The following is a 12,378-nucleotide window of genomic DNA, read 5'->3' on the forward strand; positions in this document are numbered from 1 at the left end:
CATGCCATGTCCACCCCAGCTCTGTGAGGGGAAAAAACGTCATGAAACGTCATGTGACGGCAACATAACGCCACGAGCTTGACACATGGGATTTAAGGAGCATGTGGATTATACCAAGTGGTCCCCAACCATTTTGGCACCAGGGACCAATTTTGTGGAAGACCATTGTTCCATAGACTGGGAGAGGATGGGGAGCACACAACATAAATCCTGCACATGTGCAGTTTTGCCACTCACTTCCAGCTGCATGGCCAGGTTTCTAACAGGCCATGGACCAGGGGTGCTATTCAGCAGGTTCTGACAGGTTCTGGAGAACCGGCAGTGGAAATTTTGAGTAGTTCGGAGAACCGGCAAATACCACCTCTGGCTGGCCCCAGAGTGGGGTGGGAATGGAAATTTTGCAATATCTGTTCTGTCCCCCACCTCACATAGGCAGACACACGAGCAAAAGACGTCTATCAGTAATTTATTTTTACAAGCTGACCTGAATCCCTTTAGCAGATAAAAGTTCTAGCAGCTACTTTCCGAATGCCTGCCAAGTTTCTTATCACCTCTAGAAACAGGAGTCAGCATATCTGTAGTCCGTTGCTGGGGCAACCAAGAGTTCAAAGAGTAGTCAGAAGTCATTCACAAAGTCCAAGCCTTAATTCCGAAAAATATCCCATCCGAAGCTCACGATATGCAGTTTTTGTCCGTCACAGAGCCTGCAGAGCAACCCCACTCACTTTTATCCCCTGTGGGGCATGGCTCAGTGACTCAGCAATCTCTGGCCCTTCCCCACCTCTTATTTTGCTGCGCACGCCTCTCCCTCCGACGCTGCCTGGGATCAATCCAAGATTGATCTTCATCACTCCCTATTAGTGGGTGCTCCGACATGCCTTCCTCCTGGCCTTCACCTGGAACCTGAGGTGTTGCCAGAAAGGAGGGTCCCGGAGAGGGAGGCCTTGTCAGTTCTTCCCCATCACTTTCAGAGTCATCTTCCTCTGTGAGGACAGGCTCGGGAGCTGGAGTCACAACAATATCCTTCCCCTAGGAGTGGAGTGGGAATGGGGATTTTGCATTATCCTTCCTCTGCCACGCCCACCAAGGGACGCCCACCAAGCCATACCACGCCCACAGAACCGGTAGTAAAAAAAATATGAATTCCACCACTGCCATGGACCAGTACTGGTCCACAGCCTAGGGCCGTGATGGCGAACCTATAGCATGTGTGCCAAAAGTGGCACGCAGAGCCATATCTGTAGACACGCAAGCATTGCCCTATCATTGTTTTGTCTGTGTTTTTAAATAGGCTGTACACCGCCCTGAGTCCTTCGGGAGAAGGGCGGTATAGAAATAAAATTATTATTATTATTATTATTATTATTATTATTATTATTATTATTATTATTATTATTATTATTATTATTATTATTATTATTATTAGTTCAGCTCTAGCGCGCATGCGCGTGCCAGCCAGCTGATTTTCGGGCCTTCTGAGCCCACCGGAAGTTGGGAAACGGGCTGTTTCCGGCCTCTGGAGGGCCTCGTGGGGGAGGAAGGCCGTTTTTGCCCTCCCCAGGCTCCTAGAAAGCCTCTGGAGCTAGGGAAGGGCGAAAAACGGGCCTTCCTGTCCCACCGTGCCATCACGTGCCAAAAGCGGGGGGAGCGGGGGGTGCATTGAATTATGGGTGTGGTCACGTGCGCCCGTGACCCTCCCCCACGCGACCCCCACTTTTGGCACGCGATGGCAAAAAGGTTAGCCATCACTGGCCCTGGATTATACTATGACCTTTCCTAGTAAGAGAGGTAACCCAACCTCTTAGCCATTTTAATTGCTTTTCTTTCTCTTTTCCAACTTCGCAATATGCTTTGGAGTTACATTGACCAAAAAGATTCCTAATATTCTAAATGCATTTGCGCTGTAGATTTCTGTAAAGACATTACAGATAGTAGCAGCTTGATTGGGACCTTGGGTAATGGAGCTCTGTGTGATCTATGAGTGTTGAAAATTTTATTGGGGCCTCAATCTTGTATTTCCCCCCCCCTTCTTTTTTTTTTTTTTTTTACTGATCTTGATAATTGTACTGTGATTTTATCTTGCTTCACTGCCCAGAGTGCTTTTGGTGCTGAGGATGATAATGATGATGATGATGTTTATATGCCATCAGGTCAGTATTGATGCTGTTTGACCATATAGATAGATTTTCCTTCAGGTGGATCAGTTCCCAATCAGATCCTTCAGGTCTTCCAATGGTTACCCATCACTTCTGTAACTGTCAGGTGCGAAAGATCAGATCCAAGAAGGTCCAATTAAGCTTATTTATTGCTTCTCCTGACTGTGCAGAGGGATCTTTTCAAATAACAGTTAGCACCTGCTTGGAGTTAGATAAGGCTCCACAGAATTCAAAGGGAGTTGGGTTTAGTGTGCTTGTGGCGACATAGGGATTCTAGGCTGAGCCCTCTTTTAACTCCGCCCCCAGGTTCTGCCGCTCTTTCTCCAGTAGTAAATGAGCCTCTCCATCTTGCAACAGAGGCAAATATCTGTAGCTCAGGTGTAGGATGAGGGTGCAGGTTTGTTCTCCGAGCTTGTGGGTTGGTTTCCGAATGTTTCGTTACCAGGCTAGGTAACATTTTCAGCAGAGTTTAGGGCAGGGGTCAGCAACCTGCGGCTCTGGAGCCGCATGTGGCTCTTTCATCCCTCTGCTGCAGCTCCCTGTCACCGGTCGGCTCCACAATTGATATGGCTTTCGGTTAGGACAGGGAGAGGAAAAAGGACGCCGCGCTAGGAGGAGACTCTATGGTGGGAGAACCGGACTTCCGGTCAACAGAGGAAAAAGGATGCCGCGCTAGGAGGAGACTCTATGGTGGGGGAACCGGACTTCCGGTCAACAGAGGAAAAAGGACGCCGCGCTAGGAGGAGACTCTATGGTGGGGGAACTGGACTTCCGGTCAACAGAGGAAAAAGGATGCCGCGCTAGGAGGAGACTCTGGTGGGGGAACTGGACTTCCGGTCAACAGAGGAAAAAGGATGCCGCGCTAGGAGGAGACTCTATGGTGGGGGAACTGGACTTCCGGTCGGCTCCAGAATTGAACTGGAGGCTTCCGGTTAGGACCTTTGTGGCTCTTTGAGTGTTTAAGGTTGCTGATCCCTGGTTTAGGGGATGTCTGTGTTCTTCTGTTTATAAGGTTTATAGATCACTGCAGCATCCCCATGATCAAGTGATCCAAATTCAGACCAGGGGTGAAATCCTCCCGGTTCAGACCGGATCGGGCAATCCGGTAGCGATTTCTGGCAGGTGGTTTGGAGAACCGTTAGCAGTGGCGGTGTGAGGCTCCGCCCACCTACCCGGGTGTCATTACTTCCTGGTTTTAACCAGGAAGTAATGTGTTTCTTACCCTCTGCTCATGCGCAGAAGGTTTTGCGCATGCGCAGAGGGTCTGCGCGCACATGTGACGCGCGCATGCCCTTCCAAACCAGTAAGGAAGGTAAGTAGATTTCACCCCTGATTCAGACACTTATCCGCTGACTCCTATTTATGACGGCTGCAGTGTCCCCGGGATCACGTGATCCCCTTTCGCAATCTTCTGGCAAGCAAAGTCAAAGGGGAAGCCAGATTCACTTAACAACTGTGTTAACTAAACTAAACAACTGCGGCAAGGAAAGTGGTAAAATGGGAAAAAACTCCCTTGAACAAATGCCTCCCTTAGCAACCGAGATGTTGAGCTCAGTTGTGGTCGTACGTTGAGGACTACCTGTATGGTCATAAGTCTTACTTGTAAAATACTTTTTATTTATTTATTTTAATTTAATTTAATTTAATTAATCATATTTCTATGCCGCCCAACTCCCAAGGGACTCTTTGCTAGTGACCTCCAATACAATGTTTGCCTCCTGCACCCTGCCACTTTCCTGTTTCCTGTCGTTACTAACTCAGATCTCATCCACAAATAAGTAAAGGGATTTTTGATCCAAGCATCCATCATGTTGTGGTTGCTTAGATTCCATTCGGTTTGCCTTTTAAAGGTCTCTGCTCCATGTCCAGAGCCTTTCACCATCTCTATTTTTAACACCCATGAATAATAAGTTCCCGTCAGCAAACAGGACCACCTCAGGGCTCCTGCCGAATATGGAATAAACTTATTTGCAATTGTTATTTAGAGCAACAAGATTAAAGAACACACCCTCCAAGGACAGGTCTCTTTCTTGGAGAAATCTTCTAATCTTTTTGTTTTAATTATTATTATTAACCAGTTATAAATCTCCAATAGGTTCTCTTCCTTTATGGTGTCTAGATTTGCTAAGCAATCTTGATAGGGAATCTTGTCACCTATCTTTAGAATAGAATAGAATAGAATAGAATAGAATAGAATAGAATAGAATAGAATAGAATAGAATAGAATAGAATAGAATAGAATAGAATAGAATAGAATAGAATAGAATAGAATAGAATAGAATAGAATAACAGAGTTGGAAGGGACCTTGGAGGTCTTCTAGTCCAACCCCCTGCTTAGGCAGGAAACCCTACACCGCTTCAGACAAATGGTTATCCAACATCTTCTTAAAAACTTCCAGTGTTGGAGCATTCACAACTTCTGGAGGCAAATTGTTCCACGGGTTAATTGTTCTAACTGTCAGGAAATTTCTCCTTAGTTCTAGGTTGCTTCTCTCCTTGATGAGTTTCCACCCATTGCTTCTTGTCCTGCCCTCAGGTGCTTTGGAGAATAGCTTGACTCCCTCTTCTTTGGGGCACCCCTGAGATATCAGAAGACTGCTATCATGTCTCCCCTAGTCCTTCCTTTGATTAACCTAGATATACATAATTCCAGCAACCGTTCTTTATATGTTTTAGCCTCCAGGCCATCCTAACCATCTTTGTTGCTCTTCTCTGCACTACTTTTTTTTTTTTAATTTGATTTATATGCCGCCCTTCTCCGGAGACTCAGGGCGGCTTACAATGTGCTCAGCAATAGCCTTCATCCTTTTGTATATTTATACAAAGTCAGCTTATTGCCCCCATAATCTGGGTCCTCAATTTACCTACCTTAGAAAGGATGGAAGGCTGAATCAACCTTGAGCCTTGGCGAGATTCGAACCTGCAGTAATTGCAGGCAGCTGGTCTTAATAACAGGGTGCTTTAAACCACTGTACTACCAAGGCTCCTTTTAAGTAATCTAAATAAATACAGGTAGTCCTTGACTTGATCTGAAAGTTTATGTTGCTAACCGAGACAGTTGTTAAGTGAGTTTTGTCCCACTTTACAACCATTCTTGCCACAGTTGTTAACTGAATCACTGCAGTTGTTAAGTTGGTAATACGTCTGTTAAGTGAATCTGCCTTTCCCGTTGACTTTGATTGTCGGAAAGTCGCAAAATATATTCATATGACCCAGGACTCTGCAACCGACATAAATATGAGTCAGTCACTAAGCGTCTGAATCTTGATCATCTGACCAAGGGGCTGCTGCAGCAGTCGTAAGTGTGAAAAACGTTCGTGTGTCGCTTCTTTCAGTGCTGTTGCAACTTCAAATGGTCACTAAATGAACTGTTGTTAAGTCGAGGACTACCTATCAAGCTTACTGGAGCCACCTTATCCATACACCTCTTGATACAGCTAAAATGCTTTGAAAGGTTACTAAACTTATCTTTTTAGAAGCTGCTTATTGTTTGACAGATTTGACACTTTTATCCTTGAATTGCCATTTTTCACCAATTTACCCAGAACAGACTTCAGTTTAAATAGCCTGTGGATTTCTGGATTGCTCATGGATCTTTTTTAAAAATAACCCTCGTGTTATATTGTCCATTTTTCAGTCCTTTGGCGCAGAGGCTTGTATTAAGGTCATGTTACCAAGCAACGTAACCGCATGGCCTTACGTCCTTTAAAAGTCTGGGAATATATATATACTTTTTTTGGTGCTACCAGTTATATCTATTTATCCTCTAACAAATCGGTTCCCTTTAAAAACTGGGCTCCAGATTGCCTGGTCCTGAAAATGGTTCTCCAGGATGCAAATTTCTAAGACTGATCTTCTGAAATTGTGACCAATTGACCAGGGGTGGGTTCTAAATTTTTTTACTACCAGTTCTGTGGGCGTGGCTTATTTTGTGGGCGTGGCTTGATGGCCATATGACAATTCTTTAGGATTTAGCAGAGGTACTGGTCTACCAGGCTTTTAACTGCTTGCAGAGCTGTACCGGTCTACCCATTTATTTTTGCAGGCACTGATCTACTCATGTATTTTTGCAGGCACTGATTTACTCATGTATTTTTGCAGGCACTGATCTACTCATGTATTTTTGCAGGCACTGGTCTACCCATTTATTTTTGCAGGCACTGGTCTATTCATTTGTTTTTGGAGGCACCAGTCTACCACCAAAGTGCCTTTTACCACTGATCAGCTGTAGGGAGGCCCTTTGAAGCACCAGGGCAAGAGTTTAAACAGTTTTTCCTTATAGCCCATCAGCTGGGACTCAGGAGGCAGCAATAGATTGGGGGTGGGGCCAAATAAATGGTAAGAATAATGCAGGGGGGGGATGGGGGAGGGCCAGAACTGGTTTGGTGACGTCATATCGTCACTGCTACCGGCTCGGGGGAACCGGGCTGAACCGGGTGGAACCCACCACTGCAGTTGACTCTCAATGGATGGTTTTTATTTGTTTGTTTGTATCCTGCCTTTATTATTTTTACAAAATAATCCAAGGCTGCGAACCAGAGGTGGTATTCAGCCAGTTCATACTGGTAGCGGAGATCGCGGATGGGCCTGCCTACCTGTCCCGGCTCCATGCCGTCCTATTTAGGCATGGTTTTGAGGCTGGGCACGTGCGCGGAAAACACACATGCAAGCAAAGCACATGCATGGAAGACTGGGCGCATGTACAGAAGATGCATGTGCGTATGAAGCATGTGCGCGCATGCGCACACGCCAAACCAGTACCAACAAAATGTGAAACCCACTGCTGTTGCGAACATATCCAACATACCTTCCTCCTCCTATTTTCCTCACAACAACAACCCTGTGAGGTGGGTTGGGCTGAGAGAGAAGGATTGGCTCAAAGTCACCCAGCTGGCTTCCATGACTAAGCCAGGACTAGGACACACCATCTTCTGCTGATTGGTCCAAAGCCACCCAACCGGCTTTTATGGCAAAAGGCAGGACTTGAACTCACAGTTTCCTGCTTTCTAGTCTGGCGCTTGGTGCCAGACCAAACTGGCTTTATAATATATATAAATGTAGAGAATCCATTTTCTCTCCAGCTAGCTTAGTGACATGCTTCAAAAATCAGAAAGTCTTGTGGAACAGCTTTCCTTCCAAAATCTGTATCATCCTGAGTCGGTTGTGCTTTTGTTAAGCTGTAATAACTGAGTTTTCAGCAGGATTGGGATAAAATAAAACGATAGGAACTTTGGGTCTTTGATTTAATGTTCCCTTTCTCCCTCTCTGATATTCTATATAGCTGGTTTGAGGCAGTTCTCGTTGTATTTTGTTTCTACTGTTCTTTTAACCTTAAAATGTAAGCCATTCCTGACTGAGGTTGCATGCAAATTGAAAATTATAATACAATATATTACAATTTACTAACTCTTTATGGTTGTGTGCAGAGAGTGGGGGAGAGCTTCGGGATAGAGATGATAGATAGATAGATAGATAGATAGATAGATAGATAGATAGATAGATAGATAGATAGATAGATGGATGGATGGATGGATGGATGGATGGATGGATGGATGGATGGATGGATGGATAGATAGATAGATAGATAGATAGGGGGGGAGAGATGACAGACAGACAGACAATACTTTAAAAAGTGCTTTGTGTACAGAACAATAATATTTTCCTGGCTCAAGGGGCATTTTCCTCCTGTTGAAATGCATTCTATCAGTTTCACATACTATCATAACTTTGAGCACAATCCAAAGACGATTTTCCTGCAATAATTCCAGTTCATTTCAACTGTGCATAACATTACAGCGAGTGATATTATCATCTGAAGCTTTGGCTACCGTGTCTCTTAAGCTGCAGTTTCCAATGGGTGGGGTATTTGACCGGGAACATATGTGAAAAATTATATACACTCCAGAATACAGGCTGAACGTTAAGTATCTTCCTTCCTTCCTTCCTTCCTTCCTTCCTTCCTTCCTTCCTTCCTTCCTTCCTTCCTTCCTACCTACCTACCTACCTACCTACCTACCTACCTACCTACCTACCTCTCTCACCATGCTATTCTGAACTGCCATATTTTAGTTTTTTTTTATCCATGGAATCAATGTCTTCCCCACCACCGAGCCCTAATCACAGTTTGAAACATCAGAAATAATGATTGCTTCTGATCGGAGCTTGTGAATAATTCATTGGGTTTTGATTCCTCCCCGACCCCCAATGCTGGCCAGTGATACCTTACAGGCCAAATGGGTTTCTACAGGAAAATAATAAATAACGGCTCTACTACTTCTTTCTGAAAATACAATGGCCCACATCCTCATTTCACCAACATACACAGAAAGAAGAAAAAGAAAAACATTTCTTTAGAAGCAATATTTCCTCTTACTTTTTCCCCCAATTCCCCCCCCCCCTTTGAGGTTTTATTTTTATTTATTTTTTGCTCTGTTAAGGATAGGCATGCTACCAACGGATTATTTGGGAGAATAGTTTTTTTTTTTCCCAATAAAGGAGAATATTTGCACCTCAGGGTTGAAATGAGGGGTCCCTGGTGCACTCTGAGCTCACTTGTTTTCTTGTACATGTTTCATTACCCAAACTAGGTAACATCACCAGTGCTAACGCAATCCCACTCTCTTACAGAACTGATGATGTTCCCTAGTTAGGTCATGAAACGTCTGCAAGAAAACAACCAGCCCCCCCCCCCCCCCCAAAAAAAAAAAAAATCTGGATAAAGATACCATGGTAGTCCAAGGGCTGGTTAATTCCTATGAAACCTGGCACGGCATGACCCTGGATAACATCAAGGAAAGCCTTGTCCTCAGTGACCCATGCGCAGGGGGATGGTCACGCGCACATACCGGGAGGAGGGGGGTGCGGGCTACCCACCCCATCCCGTTTTGGGCCTAGCAGGCCTCCCTGTAGCCTCCTGGGACCAAAAACAGGCTGGAGGGGGTCGTTCTGCACCCCCAATGCCCGATTTTGGGCCTAGCAGGCCTCCCTGCAGCCTCCTGGGACCAAAAACGGGCTGTGGGGGGAATTGTGCCGCACCTCCCTGCATCCCATTTTGGGCCTAGCAGGTCTCCCTGGGAGTTCTGGGAGTTGAAATCCACCCATTCTAAAGCATATTAGCTATGGAATTTTGGGAATGGAAGTCCATCCATCTTAAAGCATGCTAGCCTAGAATTCTGGGAGTTGAAGTCCACTCATCTTAAAGGATACTGATTGGGTAATTCTGGAAGTTTTAAGGTATGCTGGCCTGGCATTGAAGTCCACACAACTTAAAGTTGCCAAGTTTGAAAAACAATGTTCTAATCCTAGCAATGATCAATAATGAAATATCAACCATTCTTGTTTTTGCAGATTGGAATGGTGGCTTGGCGCATGACTCTCAAGACCCCTGAATATACAGACGGCCGAGACATCGTTGTCATTAGCAACGATATCACATATAAGATCGGGTCTTTTGGTCCCCAAGAAGACTTGCTTTTTCTCAGAGCATCAGAGCTGGCTCGGGGGCTGGGTATCCCTCGGGTTTACGTTGCTGCCAACAGCGGGGCCCGGATTGGCTTGGCTGAAGAAATTCGTCACATGTTCCACGTCGCATGGGAAGATCCAGCCGACCCCTATAAGGTAAAGATCTTTAGAAGCATGGTATGCAGTGGAGGGATTCAAATAATTTAACAACTGGTTCTCTGCCCTAATGAACGGCTATGTGGCTGTGGCCAGGGTGTGTGACAGGCAGCACTTGGTCCTCTGGGAACAAAAACTGACTGCGGGGGGGACGCGCTGCCCCCCCCACGCCCCGTTTTGGACCCAGTAGGCCTCCGTGCAGCCTCCTGGGAGCGAAAACAGGACGTGGGGGGTGGGCACCTCTCCTCCCTGCTCCACATTTTGGGTCTAGGAGGCCTCCCTGAAGCTGCCTGGGAGCAAAAACGGGTCGCAGAGGGGCGCTGCAAAATCCCCCCCCCCCATGCCCCATTTTGGGCCTAGGAGGTCTCCCTGCACTTACCTGGGAGCCAAAATGGGGCACGTCGGGACTTCTGGAAAGGGTGGGATGGAAAGGGGCGGGGCCAGTCAGCAATTTAACTATCGGTTTGCCCGAACTGGCCCAAACTGGCTGAATCCCACTACTGAGTATGATGGTGGAGTTGGGATGAGGAAAAGTAATTTAAATTACCGTAAAATGTATCTCTCTCATTCTCTTGGGTGTGTGCATGCATGTAGATGCACAAAAGACACCTTGCTACTTTCAAGGGCTGCAGCCAACGAATCAGCAAAGTTGATTGTAGTCTAGTGGTATAAGCAGAATTAGTACAGGTAAACTTTGACTTACAATCATTCATTCAAAGGTTCAATGGAACTGGAAAAAAATGACTTATGACCATTTTTCAGGCATATAACCGTTGCAGATCACATAATCAAAACTTGGACACTTGGCAACTGACATGAATTTATGACAGTTGCAGTGTGCCTGGATCATGGGATCGCCTTTTGCAACCTTCTAACGAGGAAAGTCAATGGGGAAGCCAAATTCACTTAAGAACCCTGTTACTAATTTAACAACTGCAACAATTCACTTAACCACTGTAGCAAGAAAGGTTGTAAAATAAGGCAAAATTTCATTTAACTGTCTTACTTAGCACTGTAAAGTTTGGGCTCAATTGTGGTCGTATGTCGAGGGCTACCTGCACTTTCATATTATCACAATGAGAACTAGAAACCTGGTTTGTTTGCAATGCACAACTGAAATCGCCATCATTCAGTTCATCTCACGAATCTTTAAAGTCTCTTTAATGTCATTTGCAGCCACAAATCATGTATAGTTATTTTAACAGATGTGGGTTGTTGTTTTTTTTGCCAGATGTTATTATTTGAATGTGCAGTTCAGATTTGGGATAAGAGTAGTAGAACTTCCCTTATGCTATTTTATCTCTTTTCTTCACCCCCTTCCCTTTTCCAGGGATTCAAGTATCTGTACCTAACTCCTCAAGATTATAAGAAAGTTAGTGCCTTGAACTCAGTACATTGTGAACACGTGGAAGACGAAGGAGAATCGAGGTATGTATGTCTATAGTCCTCAAGAGAAGAGCAAAAAGTCCTATAATGAGAGTTATTCAGTTCAAAAGTCGCAGGCTTGCTGTCCTCCTCCAATTCGGGACTCTCCAGCATTTGTCCATTTTTGGTGGAGATGGCAAAATAGCAATCCAAAGAGAAAAAGTGTCAGTGACTACAACATACACACCAGGGGTGAAATCCAAAATTTTTCCCTACCGGTTCTGTGGGCATGGCTTGGTGGGTATGGCAGGGGAAGGATACTGCAAAATCTCCATTCCCACCCCACTCCAGGGGAAGGATATTGCAAAATCTCCATTCCCAACCCACTCTGGGGTCAGCCAGAGGTGGTATTTGCTGGTTCTCTGAACTACTCAAAATTTCCGCTACCAGTTCTCTGAACTATTCAAAATTTCCACTACCGGTTCGCTGAACGACTCAAAATTTCCGCTACTGGTTCTTCGAACGACTCAAAATTTCCGCTACTGGTTCTTCGAACAACTCAAAATTTCCGCTACCGGTTCTCCAACCTACTCAAAATTTCTGCTACTAGTTCTCCAGAACCTGTCAGAACCTGCTGGATTTCACCCCTGTTACACACACATACAAATATACATACCCATTGCAGAGCAGTGTTTTTCAAACTTGAAAACTCGAAGACATGTGGACTTGGGGTTATCCTAGAGACAAAGGTGGAGAAGATTGATGAACATTAAATTTTAAAACGAATGTAACATTTTAGGCTGACCATATTTTTACACCCCCCCTTTTTTTTTAACTATAACCATCTAAGAAGAATATATACTATAGGAAGAAAAAAATGGCAAAAGAACTTCAATGATAAGTCAATGTTTACTTACTTAAAGAGATAAACAGAATGACCAGGCGAAAAAGCAGCAGGAGCAACTTCTGATTTCCTGCAGGCTTCCCCATTGACTTTGCTCGTGGGAAGCTGGTAGGAAACATCAGAAATCACGGTCACATGACTGTGGGCTGCCCTGGCCACAGTTTTGTGAATAAAACTGGTGTGAATATCATGGAAATACCAATTCCACAAGCGTAATGTCTCCCAGATATTTTTTTTTATGCATTCTTAATGTTAGTGGATTTTAAATATGTTGGTTCAAACATTGTGCACTATTTGGGCTAACCTGAACATAAGACACACACAAACAGGTAAAGA

At 44.9% G+C, this 12,378-nt stretch overlaps 1 protein-coding gene across 8 annotated transcripts in view; it reads left to right on the forward strand.

The window, feature by feature from the left end:
• ACACA (acetyl-CoA carboxylase alpha) overlaps positions 1-12,378 on the forward strand; it is a 280,148-nt gene that overhangs the window by 183,443 nt on the left and 84,327 nt on the right. For all 8 annotated transcript variants that reach the window (XM_087883446.1, XM_060693230.2, XM_087883447.1 and 5 more), the window contains 2 exons: positions 9,504-9,773; positions 11,104-11,201. In XM_087883446.1, coding sequence (XP_087739572.1) covers positions 9,504-9,773; positions 11,104-11,201 — 368 coding nt within the window. The remainder of the gene's footprint in view (positions 1-9,503; positions 9,774-11,103; positions 11,202-12,378) is intronic.

The sequence above is a fragment of the Pantherophis guttatus genome, chromosome 1 (assembly GCF_059756535.1).
Source record: "Pantherophis guttatus breed Tessera chromosome 1, ASM5975653v1, whole genome shotgun sequence".
In the NCBI taxonomy this organism is placed as follows: domain Eukaryota; kingdom Metazoa; phylum Chordata; class Lepidosauria; order Squamata; family Colubridae; genus Pantherophis; species Pantherophis guttatus.